Genomic DNA, 22,442 nt, shown 5'->3' on the forward strand with positions numbered 1-22,442 from the left:
AGCCTGACGTGTTTGATCCTATGGTTTTGATCCATGGTATTCATCCTAAATTATTGGGCCCCAGGTTTTTGGGTCCCTTGTATTGGTTGGCTATGGTTTTGATTCATGGTTTTAGCAAGAGCTTGCCTATAAAAAGGAAAGGAGATCATTTGGCTAGTCACTTGTGAAAGTTGAAGATATTAAGAAAAGCTAGATCTGAAATTCTTCTGATCGGTTGGTGAGTCATAGCTGAATATAAATCAAGGAGAAACATCAGGATTACAAGTTGGATCTACTGATGGGTTGAGATCTCATCGGCGCATGATCAGATCTGTAGATCTGATAGTCTCGGGTATTCCTCAAGTCTAGAAAATTGTCTATACCCGCAGGTCTGCAAGTGTAGACAAGGAACAATGCGGAGGTTCACAGGTCCAAAAGCGCCGCAGGTGCGGAGGTGCGGAGGCAATCCATAATACTCAGTGCAGAGGTGCACAGGCAAGCCGTAGGCACAGGGCCGGAGGTGCGTAGGCAATCCATAAGACACAATGCGGAGGTACGCAGGCAAGCCATTGGCGTAGGCGCGGAGGTGCGCAGGCGAGCCATTGATGCAGTACGGAGGTGCGCAAGCAAGCAGTGGACTCAAGTGCGGGGGTACGCAGGCAAGCAGCAGGAGAAGGCACGGATGTATGCAGGTGTTCTATTGGTGAAGCTGCGGACTTTTCATGAAATCTATTTAGCTGCCCATGTTTATTATTGCAATGTTCTAGGATCTGAAGTGATATCTGGTTCCGGTACTGTGTTCTGATAACAGCATTCTGAAAAGTGATTGATTGATTTGATTATGTTCATAATGGCTTATCTTTTATAAGATCTGGTGGACTAGATCTGATTGCTAACGCACATATTATCCTTAATGATCTAGTGATTGGGTGACTCAGAAGATTGATTGATTATGTGCTTCAATGATATTAATGGGTCCAGTATGATATTTGGATGAAATGTGGCCTTTCAGATTATGTGTTGTGCTTCAGGTGTATCAAGTCTGAAAATGTATGAAAAGTGGTACCCGGAGGAGAGAAGATTGTAGGCTGGTGCTTACGTACTAGTATCTTAGCTAGTACAAGAGCTAAGGGGGTGGTAGCTCCCTTCTAGTAGCAGTTGAGAACTTTGGAGCATTGTAACAGGTAGCAACCTGTGTACTAGTAAATAAATCGGCTAGTACAAAACTATGGGGGTTGTAGCTCCCTTCCAGGAGAAACTGGTGAACGAGAGAGGGTTGTAGCTCTCTGCAAGTAGAAGCCTGCATACTGGTATAAGACTGCACCACTTTGCTATTAATATGGTTGATAATGTTCTAATGCACTCATTGAAGATCAATTAATTGAATCATAAGTTTACTAAATATATGAATCAGAGCATGGAAATGAAAAAGTTTTATTGACTTGATAATATTGATTCACCCCCCTCTCAGTATTATTTCCAACACGTGGAGTTCCTGCAAAACTTTTTCAGCTTCAGCTTTCTCAAGACACCTAAGAAGCACAGAAGCATAATTTTTCCTAAAAAGAACATCATTTATGAGCTGATATTGTTTGGCTTTCAACCTAAGAGCTCTTTTCTTAGTATGATCGAGGTGTGAAGGAGCATACCTGTTCTTAAGATAATAAATGATATCAGCGTATAATGACTCTGCATCGTTTAGGCTTACCTCGCACATTTGTATCTCTTCAAATGGAATTTCAGAAATTTGTGATCCTCCAACCAGTATTTTGCAAAAGCCTTTACCTCTTACAATTTTTGTTGGTTTAATCTCAATGTCATATTCCTGTAAGGCAGTAACCCAATTGGAAATTTTCTCACCCACATCCTTCTATACTAGAAGGTTCCTTACTGCTGGAAACGTCACTATAATCTTAGTATGGGTTTTAAGTAAGAAAGGTCTTAAGTATTTGACCACTTTGAAAATGGCATAAGCCTGTTTCTCCACGTCTGAATAATTTAGTTCAGCACCCCATAAATTTGAACTAAAAAATGCAATTGGGGCTTCCGCATTTTCTTGATTTGCTTGAGTTAGTATCGCAGCATATGATCTATCTAAGGCAAATGTGTATAAAATAAAAGGCTCTGAAAAATTCGAAGTTGCTAAAGATGGAGCATTAATAATAGCTTGTTTGATCAGGTTGAATGCTTCATGTTCATCCTGGCCCCATTTAAAATTTGAGTTCTTTTTAATCATGGTTTGTAAAGGAGACACGATGTGTGAAAAATCTGGAACGAATCTCTTTACGAAGTTGATCTGACCAAGGAAAGATTGCATGGCTTTTTTGTTGTGAGGTAGGGATATTTCAGAAATTTCTTTGATTCTGTCGGGATCAATGTGAATACCGGATTTTGACATTATGAATCCTAGAAGTTTTCCTTCACTTAGTGCAAAAAAATATTTCTTTGGATTAAGTGAAATTCCATACCTTAAACACCGTTGAAAGATTTGTTTCAAGTCTCTGAGGTGGTCGCTTTTCTTTTTTGAATACACTGTTATATCATCCAAATAAATTACTACAGATTTATTGACTAAACCTTTGAATGCGATGTCCATGGCTCTCTGAAATGTGGCACCAGCATTAATCAAACCAAATGGCATTTTTTGATATGCGTATGTGCCCCATTTAGTTCTTAATGTGGTTTTCAATTGGTCATCAGGATGTACCAACACTTGATTGTACCCTGAAAATCCATCCAAGAAAGACATTAATTCTCTGCAATACCTGTTCCATAGGTGGTAAAGGAAAATTATCTTTTTGACAGGCTTTGTTAAGGTTTTGAAAGTCAATGGAAATCCTAATATCTTAGTTTTTCTTTCTAACAGGTACCATATTGGAAACCCATTTGGAATTTCTGACGGGAAAGATAATTCTGGCTTTCAATAACTTATTGAGCTCAACTTTTATCTGATTTTCTAAATTGGGGTGGATCTTTCTCAGCTTTTGTTGGACAGGTTTTTCATTATCGATCATGGGAATAGTATACATTTGATGATGGAAGTGTCGTATGTTTTCAGCTCATCATAATTCCAGGCAAAAACATTTTTATACTGTCTTAAAAGACGAATATACGTTAGTTTTTCTTCAGGGGTTAGGTCGAGGCCTAGATTAATGTTTTGTGGTTTGGCATTGGTTCCTAGGTTTACTAATTCGTATTTCAAGGTTGAAATTTGGAGTTTTGAATTGGTAGACCTCTTAAACCGATCTTTCAAATCATACAAGTCTTCTAACTTGACCACCGACTTAGGTATAGCATTATTAGTGCTATCTTGTTGCAATTTTTGATCATGTTGGTCTTCGTCAATTATTTGATTAGAGTAGGATCCTTCAGATGTGAGGAAATTTAAAATATCAGGATCATCATTGAATACTCTCCAATTTGTGATGTTATCAGGAATGGATGGTCTAAAGATTAATTCTATTGAGAATCTATCTGGACTAAAATCTTCTGAAGGAATAAGTTTAGAAGCTACGTTAGCCAAAAGGTCTGCACTTGCGTTTTGAAGTCTGGGGATTGAAGAGATATTAAACACTATGAAATGCTCAGTCAAATCTTGAACTAAGGATTGATAATGTTTTAAATGACCTGATAAGCAATGTATAGTGTTACGTACCTGTCTAATCACAATCTCAGAGTCTCCAAAATCTTGAAGATACTTGATGTCTAACCCGATTGCTTTGTACAAGCCTTGGACCAAAGCCTCATATTCTGTTGTATTGTTGGTGCAATCAAATTCAAGTCTGCATGTAAGCATGATTTTATCTCCTTCTAGACTAATCAGAATGCCTCCTGCTCCTGCTCCTTCGTTAGATCTAGAACCATAAAAAAATAATTTCCAAAAAAAAGATTTATTTACAGGTTTATCTAAAAAATTGATACATTTCGAACTATCAGTTCGAGAAAATTTTTTGACTTGGGACAAAAAAGAGTGTTCTAAATAGGGTGACGCATGAGCATTGAAATTGCCGAGGAAAGAATCTACCAAGTAATTGCCAATAATGCTGCTGTTATATGCTACTGGCTCATTTTCCCCCTCTAGCTCTGTTACTATGTATTTCTAGTGTAGCTCTCGTTCAAATTTTATTTGATTCAGTTTACCATTGTAGGGCAGCCACATGTGCGACCAGTTGGTTGCGAAGTATCCATGAAGTTTTTCTGACCAATCCCTACTAAGAATTAAGCCATAGAATTCAGGAATGTCAGCAACTAGAATGTCAATAACTTGACATACCTTTGGGTTGGATGACAACCTTATGGTTACTTGATTTAGTTCGCCAATCACTTCGACTTAAGATCGATCTAGCTGAACTATGCGCACAACAGATTTCTGTGGTTGAAAATTTAACTTGGCACATATGGATTTGGGTAAAATATTTGATGAAGCACCAGAATCTACCAAACAATTATGCACATTTTTATTGAAGATTTCATAAGTAAGGAGAAATGGGGGAGTGTGAGATCTCGATCTTCCTCCAATTACAGCGATGTCATTTGGATCAATCTTATTGATCGCGTTAGTTGGAGGTCTTCCCATGTTATGGGAGGCTTGAGAAAGTACAGCAGCAAGCAAAGGTTCAACTGGCACAGCATGTAATTCTTTCATCATTATCTTCTGTTGATGCTTCAACTCACTCAGTTCGTAAAGGGTGATGTTAGCCCTATTCTTTTTCATTTCTTCGATAATATTGTACTCCATTTCGTCTGACACGATCAGTGTTTTAGATGGAGTTGTTTCATCTATTTGGACTGGGCTGATTTGAGTCGCTTTAGATGTCTTTTTCTTTGTTGCGACTTTATCCTTTGTTGCAGAGCTTGCGCTCTTTGGCTTAGGGATAGTCTTGGAAGGATCAAGCTGATTTTTGCTTCGTGTGCTAACTGGAAATACTTCTTGATCTTCTTCTTGTGGTAGGATGAAATCCCACATTCCTTGTAATTCCACATCTTCTTCTTGATCAGTCTGCCCTTCAGTGGCAATTTCCTCTTCCTCTTCCTCGGATTCAGCATTTGAAATAGCATTGGGTGGCTTTGCATCCGTTGAAGGACCTCTTTTAAAAGCTCTGTAGGGCTTTTTTGAAGAAGTTTCTGCTACTTGCTTTTTGATGTCGACCATTTCATTGGACATGGTCTTTAGAACTTTCTGCAATCCTTCCAAATCAAATGGATCTTTTGCTTGTTTCTTCTTGGAGTCTTCTTTGAAGGTGACTTTTTTGGATTTACGTTCCTCTATCACGGATTTCTTTTCTAGGGCTATTATTCGTTTCTCTACTGCTATTGCTTCTTTCATGTTATCGACTAAGGTTGTTTTATTGGCCCTATCCACGAAGATTGCTATGTTAGATGGTAGAGCTATGATATACCAATCACATCGTACTTCTTCGCTAGGCTGGGAAGCAGTAGGAATTTTGTTAAAAATTTTGTTGAAACGTAAATTGAAATCCTTGATAGGCTCTCTAGTTTCAGCTCTAAGGTTGGATAGTTCATTGAGTAACGTTGCTGTAGATCTGTCATCACCAAACTTGGTTAGGAATTGCTCCTGGAAGATGTCCCAACTAGTGATGGATCCAGAGGGTAATGAAAAATACCATGACCCGGTTGTTCCTTGCAGAGTATAAGGATAAAGCCGGACAACAGCATCTTCATTAGTAACCCCATTGAGATTAATGGATAGCATGAAGTTGTTTATGTGCTCTTATGCTAGCATGCCTACCTCAGGATTAAATGTAGGCAGCTATTTCTCAGGATGGGCCGGTATTTGACTCAAGGGTGCAGGCATTAAGACTGCCCCAGCGTTATTCCATGGAGGCTGGGCCATTGCTAAACTACTAACAAAGGAAAGTGCAGAAGATGATCCCTATGGCTAGGAGGATGAGGATACTACGATTGTAGATGATTGAGGAAGATTTGTGGGGGTTCCAGTGGACGGATGGACAATGATCTAGTGAGATGGCGTGGATGGTTGACTTCACAGTGAAGAGGTTGAGATGGACGATGTTGATGGAAGAGTCTCGTTGTCAGACTCTTTAGGTGATTTCCTTGCTCTCTTCCTGGTGGGAAGAGGTAATTCGGTTGGCTGAACATCAAACATTTCACTCTTTAGCCTGGTCAGGGGATGAGCAGGGTTATACTGTGAAGTCACACTGCCTTGAGATTTATCAGACCTTTGAGGAGAAATGGAAAATCGCTGAAGTTTGTGAATCAGAGATTCGACTTGAGGAAGTTCAACTGTAGATTGTTCTAAAATATCAGGGTGTGTAGCAGCGGTTGATACTCGAGCGACTTCTAACTCTGGATTTAAGTGTAATGGAGAAGTCGGGAGAGATGGTGAGGGCGATTTACTCTCAGAATGGTATTCATATTTGTATTTACTTGCCATTCATAGTTCTTGCCCTCCTTCTAGCGCCAAATATGTTGAGGCTCTGAAAATCGGGTCGACAACAAGGGGAATACCCGCCCGGTCCGGACCTTGGTTGGCAGCTCCTTATCCGTTTGGTATAGCAGGTCCGACTGGGGATGATGGGACCGGTTTCCCAATCTATGAGTGTGTGTGTATAATTTGATGTTGCTGATCTAACAAGACCTATTTAAGATATTCTAATTCTAACTTTAATCTAATTTTATGCTATTGTAATCTAATAAACAGCACATCTAAATCTATACTAACCCGGGATGTAATTCTTGTATTATGCGATCTAAAGAGATTTCAAATAACAACTGGTAATAAAGATCATTCAGCGATTATAAGAAAGGAAATCAATAAAGATGAACCACTTCGCATAAAAAGTTAGACGAAACAGTTGTGAAAAACATATCGCATAATGAGCTATTCATACATTAAGCATAAATAAATAGCTATCACCGTACAAAAGTGCCAAATGATAACTTAGGCATTCATGCAATAATACATAAACAACTAAAAATTGTATATCACTTTAACATATAAGCAGAAATGGTCAAGAGATAAAAGTACCATTTATGACTAGTCCTACTCATAAGCTTCAAGTGACAATGATTTATCTCTCCTTGCTCTAATATCCACTAAGAGTATAGAAATGAAACATCAGTAGCAGATATCAAATGCAAACATCAACAAATCCTATTCCATTCGTTCACCAAAACCTCCTCGGAGGGTGCAAAAGTGCATGTTCTGAGGACAAGTTTTTGATAAATTTCTGGACCCTTCTCTAAATGAATGATAAGGGTTTAAATACTACTAATTAAATAACTTAATTACATAGATTCATGATACGGTTTAAATGACCGCCCTTTTTCTAAGCAAAACTATTTCTAAAAATTAAATCTAATATCTAACTATTTCTGCATTTGCTCCTTAATGTTGTAAGCATTTAGTATTTGCTTGGGAGAGTCGGTTGACTGTCTTCCGCTTTTGGTTGAGCTAAGCAAACAGAAATGGTAAGAGTTGGCAGCATATTTTCAGCAAAATCGATGATATACTCGAGAGTCATCCTCTGACTATGTGGATTTATTGTGTATGCCCAGTAATAATCTCAATTCAACTTGGTTAACCCTTGAATTGCTTCTGCCTTTTCTTTACTTTTATGTTTCCAGTTTGTTCTTTACCATTGCTTTCTTGCATTTTCCGGGTTTACAAGTGACTGAGCAGTTAGAGGCTTTTATTTTTGAACAATTTTCTCAGTGATGCGCGATTAGCGCTAGGCGCTAATCACGCATTGGAAACTGCCTCCGTTCTTTGATCCGGACCTCTCTGATGCATTTTTTGCCTTCAGCACCTTTTTCTTTACTGGGTGAAAAGCTTCAAAATTTTGTGAAAATAATGCTTTCGTGAGCTCTTGACCTTGGGCGTCAAACTGCCTGTCGATATCAGTATCATTCAAAAATTATTAGACCATGGTTGTAAATGAAAGATCTGTAATGGATGGATCAGCAGCATTCTGTGAATCTGCGGCTCTGTTGCATGCGGGCATCTTTTCTCTGTCTTTAGACATTGGAATTTTACCCTTTTTCCTCATAGCTTCCTGCACATTGCTTTGTGTAAATTTTGTTTTTCGTTCCTGCAGTTCACAAGTGAGGAGAGAGTAATGATAATAAAAATCGACAGGAAAGTTTTAAATGCTACGGATATGCAAAAACATGCCACTTGACGTAAACTGACTCTTCGAACAACAAAAAACCATCTTTCATTAACAACTGGCGTATAATTCTTTAATTATCATTAAAGCGCGTATCCAGTTCTTGGTTTATGGAAAAATTTTCTTGAATATTGAGGCAGGAAAATTTTCAATGGAATGTTTTTGCGATCTACATCGCAGCAGCATTTCGTAGTATCGCATTATCGCAAAATCACATTACCGCAATATCGCATTATGCTTTGTTATCGCAAGGTTTCTTGATCGCAGTATCGCAAAATCGCAAAATCGCTGATCGCTGTAATCGTTAAATTGTTATGTATCTTTCATGTAATTTTGCGAGGTCTGATATGCGATACCGCATATCGGTGATTCTTTAATGTTTTGCAAGGTGAGTTTTTATTAATGCATGCGATGTGATGGAGTTCGTGTCGCATTCTCACAGTTTATCATTTTTACTCATAAGGAAATGTCCTATCATTCTTTGCGCAATGCGATGTTTCTTAAGGAGTAAAATACATGAGCCTTAATTGATTTTTTGAATTTTTTACTAAGGGTCCCCACTTACCTAGTGTTATTGCTAATACTAAATAAGGAGGGGGGTTGTTGGTGGCCACAACAGGTGTCTAGACAAAGAACAATCCATGGAGGTTATGCAGCAGTTTCATTCTAGCATATGCGGAGGGCATCACTATTGGAAAACTATTGCCCATAAGATCCTCAGAGCTAGGTATTATTGGCCACCTTATTTCCTGATGTCTTTTCATTTGTTAAATCATGTGACAGTTGCCAAAGACTTGAAGGAAAGCAGTAATTGAAGTCCCTGCCCTTAAAACCAATACATGCTAGTGGCCCTTTTTAGTAGTGGGGCCTATATTTCATAGGGGAAATCAATCCACATTCTAGTGGTCAACACAGATGTCTTAGTAGCCACTGATTACTTCACTAAATGGGTTGAGGCCATCCCTACCAGAAAGGTTGATCATCGTGTGGTCATGAGGTTCTTGATAGAGAATATCTTCACCAGGTTTGGCTGTCCATATAAGTTAGTCACAGATAATGCAGCAACCTTCAGAGCAAAAGAGTTAGTGGACATGTGTAACTCAATGGGCATTAAGCTGGTTCATTCCACCTCGTACTACCCTCAACGAAATGGTCTAGCAGAATCTTCCAACAAGAGCCTGATAAGGATAATTAAAAAGATGCTGGAAGACAACAAAAAGAACTGGGATTCTAAGCTCAAGTATGCACTGTGGGCTGACAGAGTGACCACCAAGAAATCCACGGGGAATTCTCCATTCAAGCTGGTATATGGCATTGAGGTTGTATTCCCAATTCAGTTAACCCTCCTTGTGGTAAAGTTCTTGCAAGAAGAGAAGAATGAGGAAGAGGACATGGCAAAAAGGATTTGTGATTTGGCAGAAGTGCATCAAATCAGAGAACAACTGGTTGAAAAGTCTGTAGCACATCAAGGAAGAATCAAGGAAGCCTTCGATAGGAAGGCAAAGACAGACAGTTTTTAGTTTGGAGACTTGGTTCTTAAGTGGGATGCACTAAAAGAGAAAAAAGGTAACCATGGGAAGTTTGATCCTTTGTGGACCGGACCTTTTGTCATCACTTAGATCCAAGAGAAAAATACTTTCGTGTTGCAAAGCATGGAAGGAGAAATAGTTTTTGATGGCCCGGGTAATGGGAGATTTTTGAAAATTTATGTTGTTTAAGGTCTTCAGGCCTTAAAAGTTGTAAATATGTTGTTTTATCAGTTTTAGTGTAAGCTTAATTAGACTCCATGCCCAATGGAATACTAGGAAATTTTGCTCATCTGGTTTTGACAGGAAAGGCATTGGTCTGCAGTTCTTGAGACCTCACAGGGAGGATCTCATCCCCAGAAGGAGCCAGTGTTAACTCTATTATATAATGATGTTTCTCTAAAGGTCGGAAGTAAGCTTGGTCCTTGGTTATGCTCAAAGGAGGCCTATACTGGTCATTCTCAGCTTTTCCTTTACCCCACTCATCCTCCCTTCATCTCCATGTCCCGTGCTTTTCTGTTAAAAACCATATAAAAACCCCTTTCTCTTAAGCCCCGAGTGCTAAAACCCATAACCCCATAAAATCGTACCCATACAAATGTGCGCCTTCATAAACTCATCGTCATAACCTCAACTGTTGATTTCTTCCCACCAATCTAACGGCTCTCGTCGTGCCCAATAAAGTGACTTGCATGATCGTTTCCTTGCCGCTCGATCATCTCCACCGAAGATCCAACGGCAGTCGCTCTCCTTGCGCCCACAAAGTTATGAGACGTTAACGCGCGATGGAGAGTGGTTTTCCTCTCTCCTCCGCCGCCATGCGTCACACACCGAATGGGATCACGCACCCTCGCCCTTTTACTGCCCAACGTCCAACAGCGGTGCGATCGAAACTGCTTACCACTTAAACCTCCATCCCTGCCTGATAACCATCGCGCACCTTCTCCATTCAATCATCGTTGGATCTGTCCACCTAAGATCCAATGGCCCACGTTCACACCCCTCCTACCTCTTCCGATATCCCCATCGACTCATCTCTGTCATCTGTCCTCCCGATCCAATGGTTGATCTTTCTCCTTCACCCAACCCGTCCATTCGCCATGCAATCCATGCCCCTTAACCGCTCTGTGTGCCCGAAGGACGAAGGCGACTGGCTCACCAGAACTAGTTGCAGTTGCTCCTCAACAACCACATTTAACAGACAGTATGGCCGAAGAGAAAAAGGACAGAGCATGAGCATGTAACTGCATTTAGCAATTATAGAACTTCATGAATGCGAACACTTCAGCTGCTTGAGAGGACAGCAAAACACCTAAAAAGATTAGATTCATCCACTAAAGTAAGGAAACGCACTCAAAGACTCCATCAGGCAGTTAAATGCAATTGGTGGTCAATTATGACCCCTCCATACCTAACATGGCCAAGTTCCTTTGTAATGAAACTCTATATATACCCACAAACAAGATGTAATGAGGGTTGATGGTTGATGTTTTGGTGTAAGGTTCAACTTCTGGAGACTATAACTATTTTGACACTTGCAGCATCTTGTCTTCATTTTCAGCTAATACAAGCTTATTTTGTTGTTAATTGCTCACTTTCCATTTATCTTCTCTTCCAAGATGTGCATGATATGATGTATGCTTGAACTCTTGATGTTTAACATTAGAGTAGCTTTCATCCTATCTATGTGTTAAAATCTTGCATGTATCATTGTATGAGTTATTCAGGTTTCTAGTCATCTGGTGCCAAAGAGCTGTCATCCTGTCTGTGCATTGGTAGATTAGATTTGTAGACTTATTTACTGGTTGCAGATAGCCATCACATGGTCTTGTGCATCTGCTGGTGTGGTCAGTATTCTCCATATTCACTCAATCTTAAACTATGAGTAGTTGGTGGTCTAAAGCCTTATAGTTTGGGGGTGTTCACTCATGTCTGGAGTCAAGCAAAGTAGAAGTGGTTATCTGGCTTGGACAAGCATCATTCCTTCCACTCATCCATTTGAAACAATAAGTTGAATTTATATGTTACCAGGCATCTCCGAGCTACAACCTAGGAGAGTTTCTTAGAATCCTAACAGTCGAAAAATTCCACAGTATACAGTGTCATCCAAAAGCCTTCGATCAGGGGATGTGACATGATGTAATATGATGGTTTATGCAAATTTAACTGATTCCTAACATAACTCCCGCATTAGCCTGACTATCCGCTATGTGGTTGTTAGCGCGCAACACGTGGAACAAGTGAACTTTCTCAAAAAAAAATTAACATGTATGTGATCCTTACCATAATTGAGAAAGTTTTATCTTCTAAGTGAGTGGAATTATGGAGAATCTTAATACATTTTTAGATGATTAGCTTGGAATCACCCACTATATTCAAAGTTTTGAAACCTTTATCCAAGCATATTTTCACTCCTTTCCAAAGTGCAAGAGCCTCAGCATGATTGTTGGTTGTAACACCTAGTCCCCATGCATAATTTATTTCCATATTTTGTTAAAAATTGATTATTACCTAGCTTACCCGTCAAAACTTTCTCAATTTATTTTAATATGTATGTGATCCTTATGATGAGTGAGAAAGTATTTTCTTATAAGTGAGTGGCATTATGGAGAATCTTAATACATTTTTGGATGATTAGCTTGGAATCACCCACTATATTCAAAGTTTTGAAAACCTTTATCTAAGCATATTTTCACTCCTTTCCAAAGTACAAGAGCCGCGACCTGGTTGTAGCACCTAGTCCATGCATATTTTACTTCTGTATTTTCTTAAAATTGATTTTATATATATGTATTCCAATATGGTTATTCTTGGAAAAAAATTTGGTTTTCTCAACCCCTTCTATGACTAGTATTAACCCTGGCTTGTGTGAGATTCCATGTAAAATTATAATTTTCACTTGTCCGAAATAATCTAGTTTGCTTGGGGTTCGTATTCTACTTCCTTACGTTCACCTATTTGCAAACACAATATGTTATTCTTTTTGGCAAGTATGGATTGCTTGGGATGGCTCGGAAATGGTTCAGAAGAATTCCAGGCGTTATTTCATGGTTAACTTAATGCTCCTTGTGGTTACAGGAAAATTTCATGGTTAATTTTTGTTTAATGCTCCTTATGGTTACGTGAAAAGTTCGTGACTTTTGTAATCATATTATCTTTTTTTAATAAGGTTAACATTTTGTAGAGTTGAAGAACTACTCGAGGGATGTTGTGGCTTGTTTGCCTTGGGAGCTAATCTTCTACGGGAAATACAAAAAAAAACATTAGTGTTTTCTTTCTCCTAAAGTTATTGTTTTCTTTCTCCTAATCCCAGATTTAATTATCACTGCTATTCACAATTATTTTTAATTAATTTTGAGCACACCATAATTATTCTTATTTACATGTGAGACAACACGGATTGTTCCTAGGTTGTTGACTTAGGAACTAACCCTAGTTTCTTATGGAAAGGTTTGCTTTTTTTTTTTACAAACACACTTAGTCATTCTACCAATGACTACTATATATGTTTAGTGAAATCAGACAGTGCTTATCTATTTTTTTTCTTCTTTGAATTTTAATGAATCAGAAATTCATTAGGAAAACAATGTTTCCCTTAACCAATGAGACCAATGTTTCTCTCAACCAATGAGACCAGACATTGTGTCTTCCCTTAGCTTGCTTCACACCCAGAATAGTTTCAAAATAGTGATTAGCACAATTTAATCCCGTACAAATTGATCTCTCAATGCCAATCTAATCCTAACCAGACTTGGTGAAGGGTTTATAGGGTTTATAATCTGAGCACTCAAGCTTCAGACGGACTCCACTAGCCAACCAACTTTGCAATCCTTACATGATAGTAATTTTCTAAACTTTCATAGTCTTCTTACCAACCAACTTTAAAATATTTTGATGATAATAATTTTCTAAACATTCATAGTCTTCTTTCCTCATGTTCAACCTCAAGTTTCATGATTATCCTATTAACTTTCCTTTTTGGAAATTTTATGTCCAATAAAAAAATATAGACAAATAACCGCCTAGCTCCTAATTGTCCAACTATCTATAAGGTAAACTTTTTAAAATTTGTTTAACAATCTGATTTTATATATATATATTTCTTATTTTATTACTTTAATATATTATATCATTAATAAATTATATGTATATATATATATATAATTTATTAATTACACAATATAAAAAAATTAAAATTGTTATATATTTTACCCTTCTTCATGGCCAATAAGTAAAACAATGTTTTTTAAAACTGCAGTTTACGAACTTGTAATTAATTTATATTAACCTATAATTTGTATTTAAAGCTCAATCAAGACAACCTTTGAAAAGTTTGAACAAGGAAGCTACCCAAACCCAGAAAAGTGGGAAGATAGATTTAATAAGAAAATGGCATAATTCACTCATTTCATTTACGGTAACTATTAAATACACGGATCAACAAAGAGACTTGCTATTAAAATAATAATGGTCACCAGAAAACTTAATCCGGCAAACTGCGATATTGTGCATCTTTTTTTTTTTTTTCCGAAGGTGGTAAAACCTATCAACTCAGGTGTCAAACCAACAGTGAGGACAGCCATCTCTGGCTGCTATCCGCGAACGCTGGGTTTGACTCATCACTGTTAAATAGGAAAACCACGCCACCTGGCATAACCCTGCTGGTGGTCCGTAATCGGGAGCAGGCTCTCACTCCTGCCAGATGCCTCTGGGTCTTGGGCCGTTAACCTGTTTCCTTACGTCCGAGGAAGACGAGCTCTTAGCCAAGCTCGATATTGTGCATCTTATTATGCTTGCCGTATGTTATCAGTTTTGATTCTCATTTTATATTATTTTAGAAAAATCCATCACAATTCAGGTTTCAAATTAATTTTTATTATTTTTATTGTTTTATTATAAAGATTTGTTTTTCAAAAATTTAATTACAGACGGTTTAAATTATTATTTTTATATAAAAATGATTTCAACATTATCAAAAATTTAAAGATATCTAAAACGGTTGTAATTTGGATTTTCAAATAAATTTATCAAATTTTCTCAAAATCTTGTCAAAATTTTTATTATTTTTTTTGACAAAATCCTAACCTCTTTATTTATTTATTTATTTATATATATATATAATAAAATTTAATATATATAATAGAATTTTAAAAATAAATAAAATTTAAAATAATTATACTGAGCTTCTCCAAATATATCCTACAATTTCGTGATTTATGAACTCTCTGTTTGTGAGCTGCTTGATAACCGTGTAACTCTACATTCGAACCTACAATTTAAATAAGGGAAAAATATTATTTTATAAAAAATTATAGGCTTCCTGATTTGTCAACACTCTGTTTGTGAGCTTCTTGATAAGCGTGTAATTTTGCGTTCAAACATATAATTTAAATTTCAAAAAAAAATATTTAAAAAAAAGTATATTACCTCAAACTGAAAATTTCAAGATACACCATACAATTATGATACATATCACTTATCAACTCTCTGTTTGTGGGGGACTTTGTGACTTATCAACTGTCTGTGTGTGGACCTCTGTGTAACGGTGTAGTAAATCTAAAAGGGTGTTGAATATGGTCACTCACACCCATATCCGGCTGGGCGTAATCTAATTCACATACGATATTCCGCTCAAGGTTCATCAAAGCCCTTGATTTAAATTCTCATGCGTTTGTTGTCAACAATATGCAATATCTCTTCTTTTCCACCCCTCACGGGCGCCGACGCTGGAGATTAGGGTTATGGTGGTGTCCTGGACAATAGCTAAACGCCAGTGTTTGAGTCGAGGAAGATCGGGGTTCAATCTTAGCTGGTAGGATGGATGAAGCCTATAGAATCCAAGAAAACTGACAAGAAGAAGCAAGAGACGCATCAAAAGAGAAAGTCTCAATTCATCATGCCAGCAGGCTAACAGAAACCGAGAAAACTGAGAGATAAGCATGTCCGGAACTAGTTGATCTACTATCCAGGTTTATGTTTTGCAAATTTAAATTTTTAATAAAATCAGTTTATTAGAATCTACAGTGCCAAAGATAGTACTTTGAGAAAGTGGGTAGCCAGGTTGTCCGGCTCATAATATAACATTAAGGAAACATCTATAACTTATATCAAGAAAAGTAATAATATCTAAATAATGTATTTAGCTTTTTTGTTTGGCAAGTATTTGGCAAGTATTTGTAAATTTTTTTAAAAGGTTATCAAACTTTATGATAATACAAGTGAATGTTAGAGTTTTATGTTATTTTGAGTAATTGTGTTTGATTCATTAATTCTAACTAGAGTTTTTGGAAGATCCAGCTGAGAAGTGAGGCTCTCTAAGCCTCACTTAAGATCAATTGGTATCAGAGCAAGTTGCTCCTTAAGGCCTGATCTAAATGTTTTTTTATGCTCTAAATTTTTGCTATTAGCATGCTCCTTTTCCAGCCTCTATATCTTTTTATTTTCTAGCCACTCTACATTCGTTTTTTTTTTGTTAATATTTATCTTTTTCTTTACACATTCCCTAGTTATGATGTCTTAGTTTCTTTGCCTCATCACAACATCTACAACATCCATGACCACTTATGTTGCAAAGTCTGCAACACATTTATATTGTCTCGATACCCCACCCAGAATCCATGAGTTTTTATATGACTATCAATATCTGGAGGGGGTTCCTTTTGAAGATGTGCCCTCCCACCCTGATTTAGTAGGCACCTCTCATCAGTTTTAGCATAACAACATCTAGAGTTAGGGTTCATTTAGAGATGTGCCCTCCCACCCTAGGCTATGTAAGCACCACCTACTTCATCAACAATCAACATCACATCAGCTCAACTCCAACATCTAAAAATATTTAAACCATGAGTTCACACTTAAACCCCAAAGTAGAAAGCATGAGATGCTTTCCAACTAGACCTGATAGCCAGGTTGCCTAGCACATAATAATAACATCTAATGAGAAGGAAACATCTAATGGTAGGCATTTTATATCGAGAAAAGCAATATCTAAATAACTTATTTAACATTTTCCTATATGATAACTCACAACCAAAAAACAAGTTTTGTAAATCTCTTTAAATAAAATTAAAAAAAACACAAGTTCTAAATATATATTTGTAAATCTCTTTAAAAAAATTATCAAGTGAATGTTAGAATCTTATATTCAACACCTGCGAACACATAATATGCGGCAGACATACCTTTCTGCTCTTTCATAATTAGCGGATTGATTAAAGTTTCAAGGGATAATCATTCTTCGATCCGATTGGGAGAGCTTTGAATCTAACTTATAATTATGGATTTTTGAAAAACCTATAAACTTCAATAAACTTAAACCTTTTGATCTTTTGTCTCTTTAAAGCTAAGTAAAAGTGAAAATTTTTAAATCATTTGCAATAATCCTGATTCTATATTATTTAGGAAAACATCTTTATACAAAACCATCCACACCTGTGTATCTAAAGGTTTGATAAATCTAAAAATGCATTGAACATTCAATCAAACCGCGAGTTTAGATTAGTATTTGCTAGATAACATGCAATACCTAACGAGTTCATAGAATGAATGATGTGGCAGTAAAACCTTGGAATCCCCTTGGAGCTATGGCAGACTTCAGTCTTCTCGCCGTTGCGAACGCGCCTATGATTATCCTGAGAACCAAGGCACCCACAACACCTAAAAATTATGTATGTTCTTTTGTCTGAAGACTTGTTCTGTGGACTATAATTAGCTGTCCCTCCTGGAGGGACTGGTGGAAGCTGCAGACTCGAATTATAGAAGGGATATATTTCATAGCGAAGTATGCAGCTTCGGCTCCAATACTGAACTCCTGCAGTGGGATTAGATGTGAATATGCTATTGATTGAGTAGGACAGACATGCGTTGCAGTCGTCTCCGTTAAGATCTCTGGTGCACTGGACCAGACTGTAAATCGTTTGAGACAAGGAGTCCAGAGATGTACCGTAAGCAGATCGTTTCGTTTCGGTTGCTGCTTTACCTGACAAGTTATTTAAGAGATTCTTGGCAGACTCTTGAAAGTCACGAGGCATGAAGATCCCCGTGTCTGATGTCCAAAGCGCTCAGCGAAATTAGACGCTAAACCTGTGTCCAGTTTTCCGATGAAACTATAGTTTTCATAACGTAAGAAGCAGTGAAAAGGCCAGATACTAGCAGTTAAAATTTTCTCTCTGAAATTGGATGAATGTATGCTCTGTTTTCTCAGAGGCATAATTCGCGCATTTCATTCACAACTATTATTTTCTTTAATAATCTATTCTCGCAGACTGTGCTCACCTATATACCATTATATTGTATGGTATCTTATATGTGATGATTCATCATATCATATTTGGAAATATACCATAAGGGCTTGCTAGGCCGTCAACTCTGCTATATCTATTCTTTTCGCCCCAGCCCGTCGACGCTCGAGATTAGGATTATGGTAGAATCGTGGAGAATAGCGAAACATCAGAGTTTGGGTGGAGACATATCGCGGTTCAATTTTACCTGGAAGGATGGGATTAAGGTGCAACCATATCTCTGGCCATGGCCATACACTTATGTTCTTCTAGTTGAACTTTGAAGGATTAGTCAAAATTTCCAGATTCTTTGAACCTTATTAACTCATAATCCTAAAGAGTTAAATTTAGTTTTTGAAAAATTTATGAATTTCAATAAAAATAAATGTACTTGCTAAATTAAATTATGTGAATTTTGAAATAATTCACCTTCTTAATCTGTTATGGATTGAGTAGCTGCTGCCCAAAATTTTTAAGCAATAAAATTCAATTCACTTAAAGCTTTAAACAACACAAATCTTAACCTAACTGAAATTTTATCCCTAAAATTTCAAACCAAAAACCTTTACACAATACACAGAATGCATTAAATACATTAACTAAACAGGCTGTTCTTTATCCTATATTACCTAGAAAAACAAAACCATCCCCACCTGTTTATTCAGAGGTGTATTGAAATTTGAAAACTCTATCAAACAACGAATTTAGATGGGTGTGTGATAGCTTTCAATAACATGCAATACCTACGGGTTCATATATTCATGTGGAAGCAATACCTACCTTCGTATCCCCTTCGAAATTGAGCGGACTTCAGTCTTCTCCCAGTTTCGAACGCGCATACGATTAACACCGGAACCAGGCCACCCACAATACCTAAGATTATGTGGGTTCTTTTCTGTGAATGCTTGATCTGTGTATGATTACCTGAACCTTCCACGGGGGCTGCTGGAAGCACGGACGAATTATAGAAGGGATATATTTCATAACGAAGTATGCAGCTTCGGCAGTAATACTGAACTCCGGCAGTGGGATTAGATTTGAATATTTTATAGATTGAGTAGGATAGACATGGGTTGCAGTCGTCCGTAGTTAAATCTCTGGTGCACTGGACCAGACCGTAAATCGTTTGAGAAAAGGAGTCTAGGGCAGTACCGAAAGCAGATCGTTTCGTGTCATTTGCTGCTTCCCCTAACAATTTGTTTAAGAGATTCTTAGCAGACGCTTGAAAGTCAGTCGGGATAAAGACACCCGTGTTGCCGCCAAATCCCTCCGGGTAATTACCGGGCCCATATGTGTCCATTATTCGGATGAAATTTTGGTTTTCATAACGTAAGAAGCAGTGAAAAGACCAACTACGAGAGCCGTGAAAAGACCAACTACGAGAGCCATTGGTTCTCCCACATGTTTGTCGGACGCTAGTCGTTGCCAACTGCCAGCAAGTGTAGCATTGGTCGATTGTCAGGTCTGCCCTGCACTGGAAGAGGCCATATACTCCACCAGAAACGGAGGTGTTAAACCCAGTTTGGATCGCCCCTTGAGCAAGATTCTGCAACACGGTATTCAGATTGCGCTCAAACGTTTTGCCTTCTGTATAGGTGCCGTTTGTGCATCGAGTTATCGGCGACTCTGTCACCGCTTTGCAAAGCTGTCCCTGAAGAGTAATATTGATCCAACCCAGAACAACAATAATTAAGTAGAATAGTTTAATTATTTGGCCGATCAGGAGAGAGCGTGCAGAATCCCTTCCATGGAAGCTCATATTCCTCTGGATTCGGATTGCCATCGGACAGTGGAGAATCTGTGCATAAACATAGGGATAATACTAGAAAAACACTTGCAATCAAAAGTGAGGAGGTAGGGCTTCTGAATGGGAGAGCATAACAAAAAGGAGGACGTAAAGTCTTCTTTATAGGAAATAATAGCGGTGGGCGGAGCGGTTGCTGAGCTATTCGAAGGAGATTGGTCCACACACTGTGATGCATTAATTGTCCATTTTCAACGAGGGTTGTTACTTTAAAAAATGAGATTTTAGTGTATGGTATCTGTTTTGATTCGCCGTATATGTTAGGTTCTTTTTAACCCAAGTGTTCTGTAAATAGTAAAGACATAAATGTTTTTGGTAAATAATAAAAAATGAAAGTTCTTATAGATAAGTTCTACGAATATATTTGAGATAAGAAAAGGTATTGTATTGAAGTGTTTAATTCTACTCATTATTTTTAACAAAAAGTCAATATTTTTTGGAGAAGTAAAATTATTACCTTAGTTAAGGACAAATTTTCATCAACTCTATTGTGAAATAGGGAGCTGGAAAAAGCCAAAAGAAGCCTTGGATAAAAGAGTATGTATTAGAAGCAGGGGATAAAAGAGTATGTATTTTTTGTTCTTCCGGAAAAGTGGAAACCAAAAAACATTTCATTTTAAAATATGAGGCCTTCAAAGACAATAAGGAAAGCTATAGTTGTTTCAATAATCTATTCAATTAGGGATTTTTCCGGAAGTTGGGATCATTTATTGTGAGGCTTCACAAGAAAATGGTAGAATGCAACAACCAACGAGATGAAAAATAATTTGTCCCATTCGCTATCTTTAGCCTGGAGAAGGTTAAAATAATTTTTTTTTTCCTTCTTCTTCCATAGTTTAACATTGGAAATTCAATTTTCATTATTTTTTATTATTATTTAAATTTATTTATTTGTAAAGTGATTGGTTGATGTCTTATTATGGGCTATTTAGATACTACTATTTATTAACTTTTATTTCTGTTAGTTACTAATTTTTAGCATAGTCTAAAGAGGTTGGCCGAGAAAATAATAGAAATTCTTGTAAGGTTATGACAACGCAGAAATTTTGAAAATCTCGATTACAACTATCAAACTTCAGGATTTTGGGTGCCCAAGGGTTATTGATGGTGTTTACTCTATTTACACCATAAAAAAATGATTCAAACACTCCAAGGGTGCCCAAGGGTTATTGATGGTGTTTACTCTATTTACACCATAAAAAAATGATTCAAACACTCCAATATTCTGTTTTTTTTTTTTTAAGTTAGCGGTTCTCGTAGGAAATTGACTTATAGGCTAATTTGTAGTGTCCGTAGACGATGCCTAATTTTTTGTTTTTAGTCTTATTTACTTTTTATTTAAATTTTTGAATTATTTTTCTATTATTTCTATTTGCATGAATTATAATTTGTTGTCCATATTTTCATTTTAAGATAATTGATTATTATATTAAAAAACACATTTTAATAAATTTAATTATTAAAAATTATATATATATATATATATATATATATATATATATATATATAAAACACTTAATATAAAAATAATAAACATATATATTAAAATGATGATGGTGGTGGTGGTTAACGTCCACTGAGACCAAACTTTCGTCTATCGCACCTAAACAAACAAATTATCTAGTTTGATTTAAGATTTTATTCCTATGCTCAAAAAGCTTGGAGAAAAACCTCCCGAGGTTACTGTAATTTTGACAAGGCAAAATGATAGGAAGGTCAGTAGTGCAACAAAGATTTTGAAACTGAGATCTAATGTGGTTGTACGCGGGACACTCTAAGAGGAAGTGATTTTCATCCTCGATGTTCGTATTCTCATAGAGATGGCAGAACCTTTCCATCAATGGTGTTTTAGGAACTGCCCAACGACCCGTTTCATTATGAAGCTCATGAGAGTTCATTCTAATCTTCTAGGGTGGGGTTGATGACCTCCTTATAATATATTAATTTTCTTTTAGCTGCTAAATCTTTCTCACACCACATTTTTTCTTTGAACTTAGAAGTAACAATATTTTTAATGTTATTAATGTTTTGCAATGCAACATTCTCATCGATCTCCCAATGGTTTAACCAGGCCTTGGTGTCTTTATACCAACCTCGCTTGAGCCTTAGGTGGTTTTGGCTAGAATTTAAATCTAGCCTATGAAGTCTATGGTCTCCTATGTTATTGAGTTTGTGGTTCTACAATAGAAGCCTAGTCATAGCTAGGTTCTCGATAGGGGAAACACCCACTTCTATAAGGAGAATAGGATAGGGTGTGTTGCTTTTAATTTTGAGGTTATACATTATAAAACCTTCTGGATTTTCCCAATCCTTCTCTAGGATTCTCTAGAGATGCTACAACCCCAAACCTCACATCCATATACGATAACCGGAGTGACTAAAGTTTCAAAGATGAACATATTTCTATCCCACATTACGAGGTTTGTCGTTTTACAATTATTTTCAAGACCAAAATAATCTTTCCATACCCGATTAACCCTTTTCTCATTGCTATAGTTCTAGTTGAACTTGTGATGAATATCAATTCCTAGGTACTTGTAGGAAGACACTTCCTCCAAGTTACTATTGTCATACATAAAATTAACGTAAGTTTCCTTCTTGGATTTGAAATCATAACTTTTTTTTTGTTGGTGTTAACAATCATACCCATGGTAAAGAAGAAATCCTTAAGAAGTATAAGTTGCTTATCAAGATTATATGGGCA

General features: G+C 37.0%; 1 protein-coding gene across 1 annotated transcript in view; it reads right to left on the reverse strand.

Annotated features, from left to right (window-relative positions):
- Positions 1-19,788, reverse strand: part of LOC149174817 (cysteine-rich receptor-like protein kinase 10) — a 162,704-nt gene extending 142,916 nt beyond the window's left edge. The window contains exon 1 of the mRNA XM_089420972.1: positions 18,715-19,788. Within this exon, the coding sequence (XP_089277098.1) occupies positions 18,715-19,717 (1,003 nt within the window). The 5' untranslated portion in view covers positions 19,718-19,788. The remainder of the gene's footprint in view (positions 1-18,714) is intronic.
- Between the last annotated feature and the right edge of the window lie 2,654 nt (positions 19,789-22,442).

The sequence above is a fragment of the Pinus tabuliformis genome, chromosome 4_1 (assembly GCF_031772625.1).
Source record: "Pinus tabuliformis cultivar Carrire ecotype Pingquan chromosome 4_1, CPIR1, whole genome shotgun sequence".
Lineage (NCBI taxonomy): Eukaryota > Viridiplantae > Streptophyta > Pinopsida > Pinales > Pinaceae > Pinus > Pinus tabuliformis.